The 24,195-nt window shown below is 44.2% G+C and overlaps 2 protein-coding genes across 4 annotated transcripts in view; both read right to left on the bottom strand.

Moving 5' to 3' along the window:
* LOC128302285 (E3 ubiquitin-protein ligase CBL) overlaps positions 1–5,159 on the bottom strand; it is a 72,855-nt gene extending 67,696 nt beyond the window's left edge. For 2 of the 3 annotated variants that reach the window (XM_053039074.1, XM_053039076.1), the window contains exons 1-2: positions 4,781–5,129; positions 1,454–3,482 (exon numbers count right to left, since the gene is read on the bottom strand). In XM_053039074.1, the coding sequence (XP_052895034.1) occupies positions 1,454–1,998 (545 nt within the window). In that variant the 5' untranslated portion in view covers positions 1,999–3,482; positions 4,781–5,129. Of the gene's footprint in view, positions 1–1,453; positions 3,483–4,780 lie in introns of all 3 variants that reach the window. The other variant, XM_053039075.1, reaches the window with a different exon arrangement.
* Positions 5,160–7,296: 2,137 nt separating this feature from the next.
* LOC128304115 (agrin) overlaps positions 7,297–24,195 on the bottom strand; it is a 45,149-nt gene continuing 28,250 nt past the window's right edge. Inside the window, exons 2-6 of the mRNA XM_053041250.1 lie at positions 9,360–9,795; positions 8,564–8,654; positions 8,168–8,490; positions 7,904–8,095; positions 7,297–7,843 (exon numbers count right to left, since the gene is read on the bottom strand). Of these exons, the coding sequence (XP_052897210.1) occupies positions 7,297–7,843; positions 7,904–8,095; positions 8,168–8,490; positions 8,564–8,654; positions 9,360–9,795 (1,589 nt within the window). The remainder of the gene's footprint in view (positions 7,844–7,903; positions 8,096–8,167; positions 8,491–8,563; positions 8,655–9,359; positions 9,796–24,195) is intronic.

Here is a 24,195-nt window from a genome sequence, read left to right on the forward strand (position 1 = left end):
GAACTTCGAAACCCTCCCACGAAGGTGATGACCATCATGACTGTCCCTTAGCGATGGGGCGTAAATACCTTTCAAACCCGCGCACGTTTGAACCCGCAGCACTGGGAAGGAGGGCCGAACCGTTCCACTGTACACCAACCGTCCGGAGGTTCGGTCATTTGATTTTAACCATTTGCTTTCTATTCAAAATTCACCAATCAACGGAGAAAAGGCAAAACCTAAACAAAAAAGAAAACCATGACAGGAAAATTAAACGATGCAGGTTGCTCTCACTCGCCCTGTGTCTCGCGCGGACTGTTCGCACTGTTTGATTGAAACTGACAGCCCAAAATTAGCACGATGATGAATGGGAGGAAAGGCTTTCGGTCGCAGTCGCAGTAAGTGTGGAACACGCAGACGACAGATGACACTGTCAGCTTCCGGTGTGTCAGCAGTTTTTGGGGGTCTTTGCCCGATTGTTGCAATGTAGTAAAGCAGCGGGCAAAACATCAAACGTGCCCTTCGGTTTGCAAATCGACCGAAGAAGCGAAGCGGCTGGATGGTCGGATGGCCATCAACGGAAACCGAACAATTCTGAGGAAACGTTTCGCATCAGTAAAAAACCTGGGGCGTTTGGCAGTCAAGGAATACGGATGGAAATGGGATTGAGCACTTAAAATGTGCCGGTTACCGCACAAGAGCACACTGAAGTGGTTCTGCGAATTGAGAAATACAGCGTGAGAACCACTGCATAACATCACCGGCGCAGAGAGATCCATCAAAATCGAATCTAAACATTAATACTGAGCACTGCTACATTAACATATTTTTGAAGTTTAGCCTACCATTAGTGTTTTCAGAATATTGATCTTAATCTATTATGCTCTACAGTGAGATAAATATTAATGTAGAACATTAGGCTACTTTTAGGTTATTAGTCAATGAGCAGCCTGAATATATTAAAAGCCAAAAATTTGATTTGAAAGTAGTTGTCATGTTTTATAGAAGTTCTATAACGTATGCAGTTTGTAAAACTGAAGAATTTGTTCCAAGTAAAGGATATTTCACTTCAAACCCACTTTATGCTATGTAGGTCTAGTTCCACTTTCACAACCATTTGTATGACTTCCTCAGAATAGCTTGAATGTAAAGATATAATTAAAAGGTGATCATTATAAATCGTCCGGTATATTTTTCAAGACGTTTCCTTTTGAAAAAATGTAGATAATGAAATTGGGTACAAAATCCTCAATTTAGCAAAGAATTGCGATTGAGCAAATTTTGTGAACAGAGATGAGTACGCGAGCTTTGGTTGTATATCTAAGAAATATTGAAAATAGTCCTCATTTTGATTGAAAGATTTCCTGAACACTGAAATGCAGATGATTTTCATGATTGCTATCGTACAGAAGTCTATTCATCAGTTAACCATTATGATATTAAAGTTTTCCTTGAAGGAATTTCCAACACCTACCTGTTGCCGAAACGTGTCTTCCAAAACTCGGCCGCATCCGCCTTGGTGATGCGGAACTGATCGCCTGCGAACAACCCATTCGGGAAGATGGCCTTCAGCTCGGACAGCATGTGCGAAAAGACCAAACTCAGCTTGGTCAGGTTCCGCCTGTAGTGGGAATTCTCGTCGAACATCTTCTCCTTGCCCTCCTTAAACAGTTTGATCGCCTGTTTGCACTTGCGCATCAAATTGTTGATGAAGATGTTGTAGTGCTCGTTCGAGTGCAACAGATGCATCTGATCCTCATACTTGGAGTAGATCAGATGCAGCCGCTGGTACGTGTCCGGCAGGATGTCCAGTATGAATGGCGGGCTGTTCTTAAGGTTCATCTTCGACTGCTGGCACAGCTTCACCACCTTGTCCATCAGCTTCCACGTTTTTTCCAGCGTTTTCTTGTCGGTGAGAAATTTCTGCTGTGCGCACGCATCGCTAATCTTGCCCTGGATCTTCGAGAAGAAGGATATGTTGGCGCGGGGCTGCGGCCGCGCCCGGTTAGTGGCCGCCATCTTGCGGGCTGCGCAACAGCACCACCGATCCACCGCTGTGCCGAAAGAGTGTTGTTTGGTGCGGGAGGAAGTGGTGTATGTGGAAGTTTCTCACTGGGCCACCACTTTTTTCTGTCGCAAATAAAGGACCCGTCCGATCGTCTACTCCCGGTCGCGCTCGCGGACAGAGGGAACGTTTGAAGGACGGCGAACGGATCGCTTGATCGTAGAACGTCCCTCCTCCCGGCAGTCGTCCGGCAGGCAATTCGATTCCTCGTCACGTTCTCTCTTCAGGTTCGAGGGCTTTGCTTTTACGCTAGATTTGATGGGTAGATTTTCTGTGCACGTCAAATAAACCGCAAAACCGAATGCTTTACGGTTGCTTTCTGCCGAACGACGGTCGGACAGAGAAATAAAAATAAAACGATCGCCACATTGCGTGGAAAATTCTCACACACCAACACGCTTGCAGGCGGCGTACCAACTACACTACAAACATAAACATACACGGGCACAACAAAAAGGAATGAATTTCTGGATACTTAATTTTCGCTTTTCCTCTTTGCGGCACTCTACATGATCGTGGTTTGGGAAACGGAAAGCAAAATTTGTAAAACATAAGACACACACGCACACTCGCAAGCCGCGTTTTTCCAACACCACTTTTTTGCACACTGGCTTGCTCAGATAGCAATGCAATTTTCACACTTTACTAAGGACGTTTCATACAATTTTTCTTCTCGACTTTTTTTCTCAAGCACACATTTTCACAGCAAACGACACTTTTGGACACGCACGATGCATATGTGCACGCCTCCCCTTCCACCACACTTTTTCGCGCTTTTTTCCTCTTTAACCACTTTTCGAGCCGATGTGGTGGTGGCTTTCGCTTCGAGTGTGCCCTTTTCGCAGAGACACCGGTTTTGAAGAAGGGAAAAAACACAACAAATGGGAACAGCAGGCTTTACTGCAGCCACCAACAGCAGACACACATACACACAGAGATTCACACGCATAGACAAAAACACACACTCGCGCGCGCACTGGAGGAGATGGCTTTCTTTGATCTCGACGACGTTTTGGACGTCGTTTTGCTGGTTGTGTGGCTTTCTTTCGAGGTTTCCTTTCGCTTCCTTCTTACAGTGCCTTGCGCTGCCCTTTCGATCCTCTCCCGCAGAGGTTTTTTTCTTCACTTCCTTTCTTCTTGGGCTGCTCCCCACCAGCGTCCAGCCAGCTTTGCTTTCCGTTCACTCGCGAACGTTGGCTGGGGCCTGATTCTTGCCCTTTCTTTTCTGGTCTCTTTACGAGGCCTACAGCCTCTCGGTCGCGATGCAGCAAGAAAATCAATGATCGACTGTCTTTTCTGGGCCCTTGCTCCAATGTTTGCGGGATGGAAAATGGCTTCTCTACCAGAGTAAAGGATACAATTGCATCGTGATTTGGGAACGATATGGCCTGCTCCGTCACCGTTATGCGGTTGCTATGCAATTCGCTATATCCGGATGCTAAAAGTAAGGAAACGGAAGAATAAATTATTTGTAGCAGAAATTGATGTTTCCAGAAAAGTTATCAAAATAAACAACTATTTTCACATGCATGTTTTCAGTTCAATCTTTTGTGCGATTTTATTATTTTAAAATGTTAAAAAAATAACTCTAACCCCCTTTCCCACCAACAAACAAGCTTCTAAACGACAAGGTTTGTTGATCCTTTCGATTCAACGGTGCATTCTCGCTGCAATGATGTATTTTCTTTACTTCCACGCACCTTCCAACATCACACAGGGAAAAGATAGAAAAGTTTATAAACAAATCTTCAAGCCGCATGGCGGTACGATGCAATCTTGCAGAGGGCCCTTTCGGGTGACGGCTAAATTGGGAAAGCAAGAGAAAGAGAGAGAGAGGGAAAGAGCGAATGTGAGAGACAAGTGGGGACGGATGCGGCTCAGAAGAAAAACAACAAATCCACTTTTACCAGCAGCCAGAATGAACCAGGAAGAAACAAACAAAACAGGAAAAAGAAGATGAACCCGAAGAAGCGATTTCCAGTGCGCTGCGCTCTCACTCCCGTTTTGTGTGACCATTCCTTTCTCACTTCAGCCACTGACAGTTTGTAGAGCGAGCAGCAAAAAAAATCTCATCCAAAGCAATCGCACCCACACACACACACAAGCGCACTCCCACCGGCAGTGGAACCGTTTCGTGTATCCAAATAAGCAGTGAAACGACGCACAATGTAAATGTGTGAGTGGTAACTCGCGCGCACACGAGAATGTGTGCGTGTAAGATTAGCGAAACGGGATGCACACACATTTACACCAACATTTAGCCACACTCCTTCTCTTTGCTTATACAAAGTTCACCTTTCATGGAGTGTTTCGAATACAAGGAATTCACAAAATGTGTCCCCAATTCACAAGTTGGCGTTAATGCATAAAATACAACAAATTACACGCACTAAACGATGCGAATCCTACTTGAAGTCATTCAGCTGATTTTCCTCGACGGAACGCGACGAGGTCGTACACACAAGATGTCTTTTTGCCCATCTCACGTAGCTCAGTTGGCTGTGTTACGGCGGTGGAGATTGCACTTTTTGACAGCCACCAAAAAAGTGCATCGATTACGAAGTTGCATGTGCACACGGTAGAAAAAAATACCCTTGCTACGCTCACTGATATTACTTCCACGGGGAGTGTGTGCGTGTGAAAAAGGCACAGCCTCTTTTAACGCGGAATGAAAAGATAACTGTTGTTCGCTCGATATGACAACCAGTTCAGGGGACATCATCTCGTAGTTCTCACCTGATATACACACTGCGGGTTGAATTTTACATTAATTATTCCTTCTGCAACCCACGGGAGGGGATGATAGAAATACTGTGACACGCACGGATACGCATTTTTCGGTCCTATTCTCCGTCCCTGGGAAATTCACAACACAACCTCAAACAAACACACACACAGGCCACACATCCATCCACGCCACTAGCGTTGTGTCGAGGGTTGGGAGATACACAAGTTTTCAGCATTAAACCACTTGCCCTTCATGCAGATTGTTGTTGTGAAGGGTTTTTCGAACTGACCCGTCTTATTTTTACAATGGTTTTCTATTATTCTGAAACCATTTCACTAAAAACAGTCGGAGAATCGAAACGCGACGATGACAACCGCACGCGATGATGGTTTCCTACGAATGAACTGTTCAGCTTTCTACATCGCATCGCTCGTGCTCACTGCCCAACCGTACGGATTCACGCTCTCTCTTTCTCTCTCGCTCGGCGGTTTTCTCAGCACAAATGAATACATCAACACGCTGCACAGGGTGGTTCACTGATAGGGAATGTTTGTTAGGCTGAGCGTTAACATTTATGGAACAGAAAATATACACATTTTACCCAATTTCCGAAGTTTGATTGTTATTAAAAGAATTGTTTTGCCATTTGATCGTCTTGGTGTAATTATGAATAAAAAATTGTGCAATATTTAGCACGCTTTTTATTCGAAAGGAATGAAATGAGACATCAATTATCAGTTATACGATGCATGACAATTTAATAACAAAAACACATTCCATAGTGTTTTATACACTTTATTAGGAGCATACATGAAGGGAAATAATTTACCAGCCTGATATTTAACTCATAAATTACACCAGATTGATCGTTGCTCTTTGGGAATTATTTGGTTCGGATATTGACGTTTCTTTACCCTGCGACAGCTGTCAAAATCGCGAGGTGTAGGGTAGATGATTTCCGTATTTCAAATTTAAAGCACGAATGCGGTTGAAGCAAGAGTCAACGGAGGCGTATAATTGAAACCCCTAAATTGAACCATCGAAAACACCAATCTGAGTGAAATGAATACGGAGAAAGTCAATAAATCTAGACGCTTAAAGTCACATTTGTAACATTACTATGTTGCATCCGCTTCGGTTGGCCGTATCGCTTACAGAAGTCTATCAAATACTTGAGACCGGTCTTTAGTTCAAACCCCCACGTTCCTCTGGATGGCCTCGTGAATGTTAAATTTAACGTCTAGTTGTCCCCCCCCCCCCGCCTACGTTCCTATAGTTAGGGTCCGATCTCCTGTTTTATCAAGCGCCACCATCCGCCCTAGCGGTTGGGGCTGTTGGAGAATATACGGTGACATATGCTTCTACTCTGCACCAGGTTTTAAGACTCCAAGGTGTTGAGAATTAGCTACTACAGAGGCAATTTAGTAACTTCCCTAGAGTTATCATGCTTTTAATTGCGATGCACAGTTCTATGCATGTCGGAATAATGAATATCTCAGATGAAATAAAACTCGATACAGTTGATTAGGTTTCCAATCTTCATTTCTCTTTATTGGCAAAAAACAAAACACCCTTTGTCGAAATTGTCCTTCCAATGAAGCGCCATTACCGCTTCCGCTGCATCCGCTTAATATGGGCGCTGACTTGACGTGCATGCCACTGCTAACCTCACTAGTGTATTCTTTTTGGCCGTGCTGGCCCGGTTTGCCGATATGTTTGCCACACTGCAGTGGTTGGAGTAATAAATTAGCGCCCACGCGAGCGCTACTAAAGTGGCTACTAGTTCCATTAGTTCCATCCGGTGTACTTATTTTGTTAAATAAATTATACAAACGAATACTTTTTCTTGCGTTAAATTAATCCTTCATTAAAATCACGTGACCGTACGCAAGGATGTGGGAGCAGATTCTGTTTGCTGGTGACGTTGTATTCGGGGGGGGGGAGGTCATTACATGTGAGTGTTATGTCGCCACATCCCATACCATACGGGGATTCATAGAAAAGGTTGTCCAGTCAAATGTGTGTGGATACTCGAGAGTCGCGGCTTTCGCATGTGGCTTTGAGGTGGGCTTCGAATGTAAAAGTTGTACAAAAATGGTGGCAACTCTATTTGCCCAAAAGGCTTGTCGTGGCTTAGTCTTGTTTCATCGGTAGGGATGCGACACACTAAAAGACCCTCCCCCTCCATCCCATTCGATCTCCTCTGCCAGCGCGATTGTTACACGTGTGTCGTTTTGTTTGTAATGTGTTTTCGTTCCGATTTAAGTTAACTTAACTACAAATTACATGCTACATGTTGGGAGGAGGAAAACGGGATTGGAGGTTGGGATGGAGTCCTTTCGTTACTCTAGTTCTACGTAGGGCATATCCTTACAAACTAATGCTGTGAAGTAAAGAAGCAGCATGGTCAAGAGTTTCTTCACATGGAAGGAATTCTTCAGAAAAAAATATGACGATCGTTGGCAGTGGCAGAAAGGATAGAGTGGAAAACGGTTGACCTAACAGGTGGTTTTTTTGCCCCTCCTTAGTAGAGATAGTTGTGCGAGGGTTCCTCTGGTCGTCCACATGGCCCGACGTGCTTTTTCTGTACCATTGATCGCGATCGGCAGTTTTCGATGCTTAGGAAACACTCGTTGGAGTACGTCTTGCCATCCGTACCGCAAACGGGTTCAAACTCCTGTGGACAGATCTTGGAGCAACCCTTGAAGGTGAACGCGGCCAGACAACGCTTCATCGGCACCAGGAACATATGGCGCCCACAGTTTTCCCGTCGCATGTGGCACTCGTTCGGGTACAGCTTGTTGTCGGAGCCGCACACGTAGTTGGTCGGTTGCTGTTCGCAGTTGGCCTCACACAGCGCCGTGGTGGCACAGTTCTTCAGTGACACTGGCACTACCCGCAGACCGCATGTCTTCTGCTTCATCTCGCACCGTGACTTGTAGGTATTGCCGTCCGAGCCGCAAAGTGGACCATTCTGTTCCTCATCGTACGTACAGCTGCTGCAGTCAGTCACATCCACCTTCGATTTCAGCTGTGTGCATGGTCCAATGTGAGCCAACTGCACTCCACGCCTGATGAGAAAAGAGTGTAAGTATGTGGAATTGCAAGACCTCATATAGTCGTCAACTTACAGACAGGTTGCTCGGGCCAACTCGCACTCATTGTTGTACGTTTTCGAATCTGTACCGCACAGCATGTCCTTTTGGTCGCCGAAGAAGGAAGCCCCATTCTTGGAGTGCTGTTTGCAGGCGGGCAACGATTTGCATCGGTTCATCTTCTGCTTGCAACGGTCTAGCGTAAGTGCTTGAATCTTTTTCTTCTGCCTGAGGAAAGGATGCGAAACATTTTAAGTTTTACAGACCTGCGGAATAACCAACAGCTACCCCAAAATTTACCCGCAGTTAAGCATCTTCAGTTCGCACATTGAGGTGTATATGTTGCCATCGCTGCCACAGATCATCTGTTGCGCATCCTTGGGACATTCGGTCGGACAGTCTTCGATCTTGTTGCTGGCACTGTGCGAACTACCGCCCGCACGTTCCTGTGACATGCAGTACGAGATCGGTACCTCGAACACGTGCTTGCCACAGTTGGACGCACGCATCTTACAGGCACTAGCGTATAGGCGACCATCGGAACCACAGGTCGGGCGTGCTACACGCCAGCACGATTCACGACAATTCCGTGTGCTTTGGCAGTGTTTACGGCTAGTTCGGACCTGCAACGAGAAAAGGATAATTTGGTTTGAAACAATGCAAAAAGATACGAGATATCACTTATCGCAGACATACCACACCCTGTCCGCAGGTGATCAGCTTCATCTGACAGGTGGAGTTGTACACGTTACCGTCCGATGCGCAAACAGGACCATCCTGAGGGGCACTGTTAGGTTGACGAAAAGATGAAAAGAACAGAACTTTAATTATGCATATGATTTTCTAAATAAATATTTTATTTTACTAATTTTATAAAATGATGTATAATAACATTAGATATAATTCTCTTTGGACTAGGCTTTTGATTCAGAAAGCCTGAAAGTGCACAATCTCTTATTTTGAGGGTACATTCTTTTCCCGAGTTGCGCGAATTGTGCGTGCCAGAGAAATTCGCGTAACTCGAATTCCCTTTTATCATATTACAAATCGTTTACATTTAGTATCTAGGGGGTATCCGGTATGAGATTTTTACATTTTATTCGACAATTAGAGTAATTTTTTAAGAAAGCTTATGCTTATTACATTAAAATGTAATGTGTTTCTAGAAAAATTTGATGTTTGATTGATAAAAATTTAATTCTGTATAGAAAATTACATGAACTGTTAGAGGTTCGCGTATCTAGAATTCGCATAACTCGAGTGTTGCGTAACTTGGGAAATGACTGTACATTTTTAAGAACTACAGATTGTAGACGGTTTTGTCGATTTTTGTCTTCGAATAGTTAATTTTCCAAGGTCTCTTCAAACTAAATAATAATACCTAAGCTCTACGAAAGCTGCAATTCTGAACAATATTAATGTATCTTTGGATATTACCAACACAAGCTAACACAATCTTATTCGTAAAAGTCTTAGCTCGTATGTCACTTACCTGTTGCAATCAACCGGGCAAGATTCACGTATAACGCTTCCGTTCGCGCACGGACCAACGTGGGCTAGCGAGACGGCCGCCGTCCCAACACGGCAGGCCTGCACACGCAGCATGCACCGGTTCAGATAGGTTCGGCCATCCGTTCCACACACGAGATCCTTCTCGGTCGGGCAGCGATGATTGCACGGCGATCCCTTCGACCGTTCGCAGCCGGCCTTGTCCTCGGTGACCGCATTCGGTGCCGCCTTCGTACACGTTTTCTTCTTCATCTCGCACAGATTGGCGTAGATCAGACCGTCGCTACCGCAGACGGGTTCCTGCGGGGAGCTCTGTACCGGGCAGGACCGTGGGCAGTGGGTCGAAACGGCTTTGCTTTGTCTGCTGGTGGCACCATCCGCACCGTGTGTGTCTGTATCGATCAGCGAAGGGATGGATTCTGGTGGGGGGTGGAAAAAAACGCCCGAAAAGGGGTGAACACAGTTATTGAAGGTGGTCGATTACGGTGGCCGAGGGCAGAGCATTCAGTTCGGTAACATTCTTCTGCCAGTCAGCGCTTCTCAAGCGGTCCATTTTGGTGCCCCGGATTGCACATTAAAAGAGATTACGGTGCAGATCTGCATACCGAAATGTATCTTCCTTGATGTCGCTTGTCAAGGTGTGTTGGGAGGGTGTGTTTGATGCTTTTTGCCAAGCGCTGTTCGAGGAATGCAAGAATGTATGCGCAAGGTGTATATCGCGCGATCGCGAACTGATCCAGGTATCAAGTGAATCTGTCATGCAAAACGATGCCGTAAAAATTGATATTGAATGCTGCTTTGAGCGATGATAAAGCAAGATTGGGGTGTAAAGATGTGTATGAAATGTATCCCATCTTAAATATGATCAACTTATCTTAGTTAGAATTGATAAGGGATGAAATGAATACTAAAATACCGATCGCAAATTGAAGATCTCCTGCACGTTTGCTACGCTCAGTGGTTTGCTTTGATTTACATATAAAATTTCAAGATATCCAATAAATAAGAATGTCACGAAGTGTATTAAATACGCTGGGCAGCAAATCTCACGAAGAACTCGAAAATCTCAGCAAATCTCACCAAGAGTATCATTAAAATATTGTTTCTGGATGTATAAATAAGTTATTTACTCTTTGAGTTGAGATTTAGGTCACCGATACTAATGAACACGTAATCCTAATGAAGGTGTCATAATTTACATCATTGCGTTTTCGTTGTGCCAAATGATCGCTGAGCACAGTTAGGGATTTCTTTTGTTATTTTAATCTTCAGAATAAAACATTGATCTCCTGACGCTCCTGAACGACAGAGCGCCACCGGTACTGGCTTAGCCTACTTTCGTATGCTAATGGACGAGACTCGTGCAAGCACCTCTACGTTGGACAGCAACACCTCTCCCCGAGGGGGTGTCTTCCGGTCTTGTTTTGCCGATTCGCCAACCAATGCGAGTGAGTTCTTCCGCTGCAGTTGGCAAGAATTACCCACGGGTAATGATATAATTGCGGGTACGGAACATAAACGAGGGAATCGCTTCGAAGCCGTCATTTATTTCGATTGTTTTCGTTCCGCATCCAATCACATGCACACCCCTCCCAGTCGAACGAGTTTGTGAGCTTTCGAGAAAATGATCTTATCACCAGCAGGTCTGCGTGTGGGATAGCCAAGCGAGCTAAGGCATCGCGTTTCTTGAAATCGGTTCGAAATATGCAGATTATTGTTCGGGGAGTGATGCGATTCTGGCGAATAGCTTGGGCAGACGGGCAGCTCTCGATATAATGAGACTGCGTAGGCTTCCCTCCCTACCGTAGGGATGCATTCCACCAGGGAGACTCGTGCCCTCGTGACATGCACAGCTACACCCACCGGTTGCGCGGTTCGCGGAGAAGCGCCCGGAGCGGATTGAAATGCGGTGTGAACAGGCCCATTGCACCAGTGATCCCATTCGAGGCGTCGATTGCGATCGCGTGCGAAACGCGATCATTATTGTTTGCGCGTCCCACCACATAATACTCCGCAGTGCCGACATCTCCAAACGCGGGCAGAGGACGTACCGGAACATCGACGTTCTCGATTGATTACATGGAGCTCGAACGAAGTACGAAACAAAATGAAAACAAAAAAAAATACTTAAGGCACCCGCAACATGAGAAGTCTTCACCAAAGGAGCCATTCCCCTCCTACCGTAGCGATACTTATAAATCAGTCCCTTTTTTGTTGTACCGGCAGAATGGGACAGTAATCTTCAGGTGGGAGTGAAGAGAAAAGAAACCGCAAAATTGCACCTACCTTACCGGCAAGCAACGAACGGCCCAGCAGCGCCAGCCGCTTTACCCTTCCCTGCGAGGAGCATCACAGCAGCCCTTCGGCAGGGCGCAAAGACACGGAAGACAAAAGCTTCGAAGGGCGTTGGTGTGTAGCGCCCCCAATCACGGCGGTAACCAATCAACCGACGAAAGGTTGACCCATTTCACCGCGGACACATTGCCCGATCGTTTGCCCCGGGAATATGGAGCACGTCGCAAAATGGTTTGCCGCGTTTCTATCGCCTTCAGGTGGGGTCCGTGAAAAGGGCACACATCATTTATTGTTATTATTAGCTGCACTCTGGCACGGGCAAACTGCATCCGTCTTTGTGGGTCCGCGTGGCGGTATGACTTGGGGCTGGGTTATTGCAGTGGAAGCGTGATAGGTATTAAACATACCCACATACTTTAACTGCCGGTGTGCATACACCCTGGTGTGGGCCGCTTTAAGTAGCTACGGGGGAAGCCATTTCTTTTGCAGCTTGTTTTGTGAGTTCGTGCTCCAGTTTGCAATAGAACCTCGGCGGGCGAAGAAGATTAAGGGTTGTCTTTGTTGCGGAAGTTTCGTTTCTCGGATGGGCAGTGGGTCAATGGTGGATAAGAATTACTATTTCGAAGGTGTGTGTGTTCTGAGAAATTGCAGGCAGCAATAATAAAATCATTGCTTCATTACTGTCTACGTTACTACCATTCAAGAGGTCCAGTGAACTAACGAGGGCAAATCTAAGATCAGTAGCTCAGAGATCTTCGTACACAACTACAGACCAGGTTTCTACGAGGTGGTAAATGATGAAGAAGGTGGAAGAGTAGTAACTCTACCCTCTACATTCAATTCTTTGACCTAGACCTCTTGAGGTTGTTGTGCCGATAAAGAAGAAGAAAAATTCTAGTTCTTTCGGTTTAAAGAACAATCGAATGCCTCGCCTTCAGAATTTTCTATTTATGAGAAAGTTTCTCTGAAGCTGGATCAATCTTCAATTAACTCTTATTTTGTTATGAAACTTTGGAATCCTTTCTTAAGAGCATCAATTAATAATGCCTTAAGAAAGACGAGTGAAAGTGCCGAACAGTGTATCATCTTTAGCACTGAGAATAGATGCTGAACGTATCTCATTAAGAAACCCACAAATACCATCGATCTTGACTGCGCGAAGCTGTGATAAATTAAGTCCACAGCGCCACACGGTTACCGTTCGACCTGAGGCGCTACATATCTTTTGAACCTGGACCTGGACTATGCTCATTAGCATACAACATTGTTGCCGTCGCTACCATGTTGCCATTAGTGATGCAGAGAGCCTTCCTGAAAGCATCTCTGCAGCCGACTCGCGTAAACGTCTCCATTTGCCCAACCCGGGCGAATGTCACGTGTTTGAAGTGTGCTTCGGGGCGTCACACCGCTGAAGATGCTTTCCCAACATGGCAAACAGGAAGGCAATAAGGTGTCCGTAAATAGGCGATCCCGATGTTTGAATAGAAACCGCTGCCCACCACTCTTTTTTTTGCGCCGAGTGTGACTTTCGATTGAGGCTCTTCGGTGCGAGTGTTTTTTTTCATTCTCCTACCATGGGTAAATAGGGTTCCGGTTGCGGAACCGGGCAACTAGCTCGAGCGCAAGCGCGTCTACGCTTTGCGGTCGGTTATATGTTGCGTTATAACTCGGGATGAAAAGTATCTGGCGGCTTTTTAAGGTAAATTTTCACACCGCAACAATTTGCCACCGGGAGCATCGTACGGGAAGCGAATGAATGTTGGGGAGCTGACAAATGACCACCGAACGTGTGCCGTCCGTACGACCAGGATTGGTAGGCCATCGACCGGGATCGAATGCAAATCACATCTTGCCGGACGTTTCGATCGTGACTAAACTTCAGCTACAGCCGCCCAACGAATGGATGCCTAAGAAGGTAGCATCAAGAAGCGAATGGAGAGTGTTTCTAAGCTTGAATGCAAAGGAACGTTTTAAAAGGCCTTTTAGAGAATAAAAAACTGCACGGTAAGAGAAGCGTGACGTTTAGGGAGTTCATCCCTCTTAACTGCCGTATGATTTATGGATGGATCCGACGCACCTCTGACGCACGTGCTCTGCTTACTTAACGCAAAGCGTTTGACACCTCTAACCTCCAGTGGAGCATGTCGGCAATCTGCAAACAAGAGTCATGTAACGGTACACTTATATCTTATTGGAATTGATTAAAATCTTCTTGAGGTAGCTATTTTGTTGTCGAGTATCTGTCATTCAACCCATCATGTTGTTATTTATTTGCATCTATTTATTTGCACTGTAAGATAAAGTACCTTTTAGTTAGTTTAGTTGAAGTTCAAGAGGGATTCATCTAGATGTTCCTGTAGATCTCGTGAGCTGAGCATGTCATGTAAATATCACAAGACAACCTAGCACAGCGGGTCTTTGAATTCATATATCTGTGAAGGCTCCTATAAAAAGCCTAACCCACCACTAAGAGCTTTCGAGAAACTTAAGATTGTTTACTTCTCTGAACCATCCACCAGCGGGCTCTTCTTGTTAAACGATTTGGCTGTTTCACTGCATCTGTTATCTAGCTTGATGCTCTTCGCGAAAAGGTGACAGTAATCGCGAGATTGCTTTCGTTCGGATGCATAAATCATGTCCCCCAAACGCCCCAGGTACATCGGAGACCTACACCGAAAGAAACCTTTTAGAAAACGCTAGAAGAGAAAGTGAACCTTTTTCGCGATGAGCTGCATATGGCCGTAACCGATCCGACCTAACCTCCAAAACCGGGGGTCCAGACTTCTGGATGCGGAGGATCATGAAGAGGATCATGGTGTCTTCTCGACCATTGAGCGAAGCTCTCACAACCCGAAGGAAAGAAAAGTGGAGGTCAAAGCGGCAACTTATGCGATGATGATGGGCAGTTTAGGTTTCGAGTAGGTGATGACCCCCCATCCGGATGGCCACTTGCGGAGGAAATGCGTATCTAACGGGGTACGCTAATGGGATGGCTTGTTGCTGGCTACCAGCGCAGAAGGTGCACGCACAAGCAGACGAAAAACAACAATCCGCAACTGCACAACAGATTAATGACCTCGCGACGTGCCGCGGGTTACGGTATGGTAAGCGGATGCTGAAAAATCATTTCCTCGCCCGCAATTTGACCGGCGACCGGGGCGGCCGCTTGTGTGCCACGTTTCGCGAAAGACCGGAACGGAAACACGTGGAATGAGCTTTGTGGCGTTGAGCGATTGTCGTTTTTGGCGCACAGATTTTGTGTGCGTGTGCATGTTTATGTTTGACCATTTCGTGATCGTGATCAGTCTCGTTGTCTGGTAAACATATTGAAAGTGATCTTCTTTTGCCAGAGGAACGAGTGGAAGGTTTTCAATCAAGAGCTATCCATGCTTGATTGTGGAGTGATGAATATCTGGAATTTGTAGAAAAGTGCCGAAAAGCCATTGGTAATGAACCGAGGGAAAACTGGTGTGCTCGTTGTCGGTTCTTTTCTTCATTTCTCTACGCGTTTCAAATGGCAGTTTAATTATAAACTGCAAGCAGTTGTAAGAAATTGCTATCGAAAGTTAGCCTCCAATATCAGAAACTCGTTTAAAGAGCACCGTTGCGATCCTGGCCGTTGCAGTGGCTTTTGTCTGGTGTTTAAACGGTCGTCAAGAGTGAGTGATGGAAGCATATTTTATGGACATGTTCAATTAACACCGGCGCCGGCAGCTTTCTTCTTAGCATTCACCCGCCAACATTCCCGCTGCACATGATGCACATAAATCTTGAGGTCAAGTAAAATGTCACTGGGTAATGTGAAAGTGCGCAATGAGTGCGGTTAACTGCAGGTGTTAATGGTAAAGGTAAGCTAACGAGCTTAATGCAACGTACGTTTGGAAACTAACTCCTGAAAGCGATTCGATATAGGTCAGTGTTATATCGTTTAGCGTGCTGTGCTTTTAAATACCAAACAAAGCTAACATTGTAAGCGTAATTGTATGTATATGTTTCGATAATTGATAAAAAAAGCATAAAGATGTTGTAAAAAAACCATAAAGATCATCGAAATTTGAAAACATAATTTAGTTTAATGAAAAAATATACGTTAAGAGATACAATTATAAAAAATATCTAAAGATTTAGAAAAAAAGGAGAACACATAAATATAATCAGTAAAATGGCATACCGATCGGCTTAATCAGAAACAAATAAGGTAAAATGAACAATTCACGAAAAGCAAATCAGTTAACTGCAATGACGAAAAGAAACAAAAAATAGAACATGAAAATTGAAAGAAGTTAAGAATAAAACGTACTTTTTATCAGTCAACAATAATGTAAAACTTAAGGTTTAGTGAAATTAGATACATAAAAATTGGAAACTGTGTTATACAATTGTTATGTGCTTTGACATCATAAAGAACTGTATAATCAAAGTGGAATATTTTATCGTCTTAAATTGGCAGATGGTCAATTTGTATTACACTAAGATAAATTGTGCCTTTCTACACTACACTCTAATATCATTTTAATTAACCATAAAACCACTCACTGTGTCCGTTACAAAAAATTCACCCAGTCCCTTTCCCCGAAAAAGCCTTAAAAGAAATTGAACATTTAATGGTAACAATTTAACAGGATTATGATTTAACAGTTCATTTGCAGAGATAAATGCAACGTTCAATTATATTGCAATGAAAGGTTGCATTTGGAAGAAAACCTCGGGAAGAACAGCAGTAGAATAAGAAACAGCAACGCTTGGGAACGGTTACATGATTGCTACAGCCGTCGGGCAATCTGTACCGGAAATTAGTCAAAATTAAACTGTGAGTCAAAATTTGATATGCTTCTACCGGCGAACCGGAATGGGAATGGATAACAAAACTAAATAAAATGGCTCGGCTTGACCCTTACGGTTTGGGATGGAAAAGGGCGCATTACAAAGTGGAAACTAAAAGGAATACTGTGTCGAAATCAAGAGCTGATTAAATGGAACCGAAACGATCATATGTTCTCCTTTATCAAGGTGCACATTTGGACGATGTCTGTGGTATCTTTAGCCTGTGTGATTAAGGTTTAACGTTGGCGTTTTTTATTATTCTTTTGCAGTTAACTGCAGAAAGAGAAATTAAAACATATTCAATATAAAAACAAGTTTTACAATTTTTATAAAAGTCCATATAAGAATAAGAAGAAGAAAATTATTTAGAAAACGAGCAAACAAAACAAACAAATATACAACAAAGCAGAAATTACTCTAATTTAACACAAAAAAAACATACTTGAACAACAATTAAAAGCATAAAAAGGGGAAAAACAGGAAACAACACTGAAGTAGAGAAACCACGGAAGGTAAATTTCATTTTCATGCTGCTGTTGCAATGTACGCTGGTCGTTAACCTCAATTAGATGGTTGCAAAATTGAAAGAAAATGAAAAATCGGCCCGAAGTCCGAAATAAAAATGATTCCACAGCTCGGCTCAGCCATCACGATGGTTCCTCCATTCACACTCTAGCGTAAACCCTACATAATGAAGAGAAACGTACAAAAACGAATTGCTTAATTCTGCAGCAAAAAAATGAAACAAAGATAAGGATGTTTGATAGGAAAAGAATATGTAAAAGCAGCATAAAGTGGGGACACTGTGGGATAACCCTGCGGCTTCGAGTGGAACAGCGAATAACTGATGTTGGCATATGGAAGGCACCGTCCATGGTTTAGCCCGCACCTGATCGTTTTTTTTTATAGCGATCGCGAGAACGCGACCGTATCCCGAAACGGTTATGCGGTTATGTAATTTGTGCGATGTGCGATAATTTATCTTGTTGCCGTGGGTCATCCCTTACAGCCGCCATCCGCCGCTTTTTTGTCCTTCTTCATTACCGCACATTAGCTCCGCCGCTGCACATCTTCTTCGGAAGTCGTTGAAATTCGAAAGATTCGGTGGAGGCATGGCCTCATGGGAAGCTCAGTGCCAATGGTCCCCGAACCGACCCAACACTGCCCTTTTCCTGTGCTTTGTTTCTCCCTGTCACGTGATGCAAACAGGAAGAAGGGAAGCGCCCATGTTCGGCAATCGGCGTACGGAGTGGAGATGATCAATTTACATAACTGTGGCACTGGCTGTGGTCGCCATCAGGCGGTGTGGAGATTCTACTTCACCCTTTACACTCTTCCCTCTCTTTCCTGTTCTTTCTTGCCATCACACCGTCGTGCAATTGAAGTGACTCGCGGAATTCGCCCCGTCTAGCGGAACTCGCAAACGCAGACCGACGGAACGTGAAGCCTTCCTGCCCTGCTCGAACATGGCGTCACGTCAGGGATCTCCCTGCGGGTGTTTCATTTCACCCTCTCTCTCTCTCTCCCCATCTTCATCATCCCTTTAATTTTCCTCGCGAGAATTCTGAGAGGGCACCCGCCTTCTTTCTTGGTCCCGGCAAAACCAAATTAGCTAATTGATTTAGCTGCTAATGAAGCTTGAACCCCGAGCAGACCGAGCAAGGTGTCGGTTTCCTACCGAAGGAAGCTAGAAAATGGAAAGGGCACCACTGCGTAGAGGAAGTATCGAAAATGTGCGCCTGGCAAGACGAGAGTTCACTAAGCTAACCCTCCCTCATTGGAGTGGTTTCGCCCTTCCGCCTTTTGTCGCGGTCCTTCACGCGATCACACGTAACAGTACATTGGTGTTGTCCGTCCTGCTCGGCGTGTCTGCTATAACCCCTCCTCTCCCTGCGTTCTGGTTGATAATGATCGAGAATGTGCGATCGTTTGCGTGCGTACCGGTTGCGCAATGACAGCGGGATCACAGCGTGTAAAATCTTAGTGGCTTGCGTGGTAATTCGATACGCGCCGGGTGCTTGTTGGATTTTTCGGTCAGAAACAGTGCCTTCTTTTTATTGGGGGCTTGGGGTTCTGTTTTGGTATTGGCGAAAGATTAGCGGAAAAGGGCGCTCATTCGAGAACTCGTGTGCGTGTGTGTACATCCACCGGTGAAGTGAATGAAAAACGATACAGAGCATCTGAGGCGGAAGCAAGTAAGAAAAAAAAAATACACACTCAAACGAACTGGGCAATGGACGAAAGAAAGCGTCTTTAATTTGTCGTGGTTGGGAAATAAATGTGCCAAGATCTGATAAGATCTGTCTGGAGCGATTTATTCAAATTATGAAAAGTTTCGGTTACGGCTGCAAAGGTATACAAATATGCTTCATAATGAGATGAGATGCCGTGATTCAAGTTAAATTGAATTGTTACCGCAGTTCTTTCCGACAATTCTTTTTTGCCAATGTGCAATATATTCATTTTTTCAGATTGCATTCTCCTGTTTTGTTAAAAGTAGAATAGTTCCAATGGTATAAATCACACCGTTATAATATTATTTATGTGTTTTTTATTATCTAATACTTAATTTTCAATAGTTTTTTTTTTATTTTTTCTGATTTTCTATGTTACTATGGTTTTATTTTTTGTTTAAAATACTGTTACAAAGCAGTTATTAATATTGTTTTTTCATTGTGCCAGTTCCTTCCTTGAAACATTTCAATTAATTCAACTTTGATGTATGTTTACTTATTTCTTATTCCATTATGAATTCTATTATTTTTTATAAGTAAAATGCAAAAATTAAAAAAAAAACAATTAAAGTAAAAATAATCAATTTCAAAAACCAAACAGTCCTATAGTGAGGAAACTGAAAGAATTCAAGCATTTTTTTATAAATTTATGTTACAATGTTTAATTAAAGTTAAATTGAAACAAGAGTAATCCAACGCAGTAACTGTCTTCGAAGCAATATATTTAATTGCCAAATTCTTCACCGTAACCATTCGTTCATTTGTTTCGCATTATCACTTAAAATGCAGTGCAGCTGTCATAAATTTACCCAGCCCTTTTAAGGTTGCAATAAAATTAACCCCAAATTGCTAACCAATAAAACATTACTCAACTGTTCCATTCCCGCTGTTTGCCGTTGATCGTGCGAGCAGCAAACAGCGCAACCGTTCGACAACCGGCGAGTAAGTTCATTCATGTACGAAATAAATCATAATCGATATCGGTTGCATCGATCACCGGTGGCAGTGACCCGCTTGATTGTGGGTTTATGCTGCGTCCACTGTTCGACCGTTGAAAAAGGGGAAAATCAGAACAACAAGAATCAAACGCAATGTCCTGTTATGCGTTTTTTTAATGGTCAACGGCTGCTATCCTGTTTCCCGTTCTTTTCATGCACCGAGCACCGATCGCGGCATCACACCAATGAACGATCGAACAAAAAAAAACACACAAAAAGACAAGACAGATTGTCTGGTAATAAATCATCATCTTCTTCATTGAATTCTGGCCGGGTTCACTATCGCTTCGGCACGGCCAGCGTTGGTGTGCGGGGACTCGTGGTGTTGCATTTTAAATCGCCTTTTTATTGCACTTTGATACAGTTTTGCAGTTTCGCGCGTATCTGCTGAAGCTGACGCACCGAACGATTTGCCCGGCGGCTTATTGTTTTATTCAATAACTTCGATGTCACCCGTTACCGACAGTGAAAATCAATTTCGTATGTAAATAATTGCTCGCTCCGGTACGTCCAAGGTGGAGCATGTGACTCTCGGGGTGGTGGTGAGCGAACCGGTTGGATGGATGGAACGAGTGGACACGCCGTACGTTGAAATGGTCATTACCACCGGTCTGGGTGCGATTTATTGTGACCACAGTAGAGAAAAGGAATGCGCAATGGGCACACTTATGCTCGTCAATGGTACCCAAATCGCCACATTCTGTCTTTTGCAGCAAACTGTGGCTTGGTTTCTTTTTCGTTTTGCTAGTAGCGAGCCAGAGGTGAAAATAATGGGAACCACTTCGGCGGACCGTGTGGCCGGAGTAAAAAATTCATTACCCCGTGACCGAATAATGGGACCAAGTCTATATAATTTAACTGCGGCAATATTTATTCTGATCGAGAAATATCGCCCAAACGTAGCAGAAAAGCAAAAACAAAAGTAAAAAAAAAACTGTAAAATGTTGGTGAAAAATGTTTGCAATTTTTTGTTGTTGTACTACTTGCGCACATTTTGGCTTTGAAGTGCCTGTTCGCGGTAAGGTCCGTAAACCGTTACCGCGCCGGTAAAGGATGTTGTTGCGCTTTTCCTCTTTACCGTACCGATGCAATGTATTTATGTTGATCAGGTGAAAATTGAAAAACGGTTAAATATGTTCCATTAAACATCGGTGCCTAGTAATTATGGGTTACAATTAATGGTTGGTGAGGAAATGCTTTGAGCCCGGCCCTGTTTGATGGTACACGACGTCATTTACATGCGCGCGAAACAGAAATTAAACAGTTTTAAATTTAAAACTTTCATGCCAAAAATGGATAATTATTTTGAACTAGATATTCGATTATTGTAATATTATCAATTTTCGACAATAGAAGCTAAAATTGTCGCAGGCGCCATGGCATGAAAGATCTCCTCCTTTTTAACCTTCATCATTTCGATGTCTATTCTGACCTCTTTGACTACTCCTTTTCTTTCTTTCTTCCTTTCTTTTTCGTCTTTCTTCGTCTTACTCTCCTTGCTAATGTTTCGTCCTCTATTGTTTTGTTTGCTCCTTTTTGCGTGTTGGTCAGTGAAGTGTTCTTTGTTAGTATTAATTTAGTGAAGTGTTCTTTATTAGTTTTAATATTAATTTAAATTAATTTGTGTAAATATTAAAAGTAATTTCGTTCAATTATTTGTTAGCTTCAGGGATACATTTTCCTTAACATCTTGCTTGTTACGATTGCGATATCAACATAAACAAAAGATTTAAAAAAAACATAAGGCTTGGGTGACATATTATCAAAACTCTGCAGAAAGAATTTGATAACACCAGCGAAGTTCTGCCTGTAACTTAAACAGATCCCCTTCCCCCAGCCTGATGTTGACACTGTTATGCGCCTGCTTTCGGCAGGGGTTTGTTGATCATCCCGTTACATCCCAGCTGGATGCACCCTGCCTGCACCGCAGAAGTCACGTTTGTTAATGTCGTAACGACAACATGGAAGATGGACACGATTAACCTTGCGATGTTTTTCGGCCGGGCCGTCCAGCACAACGTAGTCGGAAGGCGCGAGTAATTTGTAATAATTAGCGACGTTGTTTATTAACTACAATCAGCACGGTGACTTTAACTGTGGCACCGTTGGGTGAGAGTACCACCCTGGGGAGTATTTCCCTAGAAAGCTCGCGCAACCGCGCCACCATTGTATGATGAGTAGGCAAACCTCATCAGCACAAAGTGTATCTCATCAAACCGCACACGACAACAGTTGGGCATTCTGCGAGTTTGCAAAAAGTCTCTCAATAGATCTGTAAACAAACAGTCGCTAGTATTAAACCATTTGTCTTGATGAAATAAATCACCCAGCCCGATGATGGGGCGCGGGTTCAATGAGCCGCATAAAGAGGGGGGGAGGGGTGGGTGATAAAATGATTAATTATCATCGACAACAGCTCAGCTTCTCCGAAACATTAGTGCCTCCCCATGAACAAACCACAAACCCACGGTTCGGTTGATGAATCCATTTTCATCCCCTATCGCGGGTGTTTCGGGGTGGGTTGGATGAAGGCAACATGTCTAGCGCACTATCTCTTCCTTTCGATTTCTTCCCAAAAAGCCAACCATTCCAGCCACTAAATAGCGAACAGGGTGCATGGTTCGCTAGACGGTGGGATCCGCATCTGTTATGTTTCTCACCTGTACACGATCAATCTGTCAATGTTTCTTTTTTTTTATTTCGGGGCAAAATCCATGATGAGACACTAAATCAATTTCTGTTCCCGCGAATCGCAAGCCATAAAGTCGGCAGGATGGAAAGCGAATGACCGGAACGTAGTACCAACCTGCGACAGTGAGGAAGATATAGAAAAAAAAGAAAGAGAATTAATAAATCGCTCCATAATGTGTGAAGAATTTGTACAACAAAACAAATAATAATAACAGTAATAAAAAATCCTACTGCTACAAAACGGCAGTAAGGTGGGTTGCGAAAAAGGGTGACCATTGTCTGGCCGAGTTGCTTTTTGTGCGAAAGCGAAATAAAAAAGAAGCTTGAATGAATGAAAATGGTTTCGCGGAAAGAAGATATTAAGTGAGAAAACTGTGCCGGCTAGACAACGCTGTATGATGTATCAGTGCAATAAACAGATGATCATATCGGAAACATTATGATATCGTCGTTTGGCGAACGGAACGGAATGGAAACGCGCTAATCCACCGTTAATAGGAGGATGTCGATTTTTACCCTCGTTGCTATTTATGACACCAACCCGGTTCGGTGGTACCGATTTATGGGTGCGATCGTTTTATGTTGCGAACCCGCGTGATGTTTGGCCATTGTACGTAAACGATGTTTTGACGCTAGGGAATGCGTTGACCTTTGTGTGGAAGTCGTTTTGTCAACAGCGGCACCCGCAGCGACATGTCCGCATAGTAGTGCGCTCGTTTTGTTTACAGTTGCCTGCCGGAACGGTGTTGAACAAGGTGAATGCAACGCGGGCAGGGTGTGTAAACATCTGTCCGGTGGCGGACAGGTGGCAGGGTTTGCTTTTCCGTAAAAACAGCACGTCAGCAGGCCGGATCGCATTAGTTCCGCCGGAATGTTGTACGGGAATGTAGCGATGAGGCGTGTGACGGTGCGACTGTTGGTGTCGGTAGTGCTGTGCGGTGTGAGTGCCGTTGGATGGACGGAAGCTGCTCCACAGGTGGATCAGTGGCACCATCCAGGCGATGCGCAGTTACCGCAGGATCTAATGCACAGAATATGCGAGCGAGATTGTGCCTGTGAGCCGAGCTATTTGTGTGACTTCTATGAGTGTGGTGAGGATCGGGATACGGTGGGGGAGACCGATAGCGCCAATGAGCTTGACAGCAATTACTATCGAGATGATGAGGAAAGCGAAGAGGAGAAGCGTGATAGTGAGTACGATGATGAATATACGAGTATTTCGCATGAAGTGTTTGATTGCCGAGAGGATGTGACATCGACCACAACGGCGACCACTAGCACTGAAGCTACAACGACTACTGAAAGTACTACCGAGAGTACGACCACTTCGCCACCAAGTTCCACCAAGAAACCCACTAAGAAACCCACCAAGAAGCCCACCAAGAATCCCACCAAGAAACCCCCGAAAAGTACTACCGTAAGCATCACAGAAACCTCAACGACGACTTCCACCGAAAGTCCCACCGAAAGTACCACCGAAAGTACCACCGAAAGTACCACCGAACCTTCCAAACGAAGGAGAAAAGGACGTAAAAAGACGACCACTGGCTATAAGGATAAGAAGACTACCTCGGAGATGCCTACGGAGTCCACTACGGAGATGCCTACTTCTTCAGCACCAGTAACGATGTCACAGACTGACTCCACTACGGAGATGACTACTTCTACAACAGAAATGACGATGACACAGACCGACTCAACTACCTCATCTACAACGGAGATATCTACCACTACGGAGATGACTACTTCTACAACAGCAATGACGATGTCACCAACC

Source organism: Anopheles moucheti, chromosome 3 (genome assembly GCF_943734755.1).
Source record: "Anopheles moucheti chromosome 3, idAnoMoucSN_F20_07, whole genome shotgun sequence".
NCBI lineage: Eukaryota > Metazoa > Arthropoda > Insecta > Diptera > Culicidae > Anopheles > Anopheles moucheti.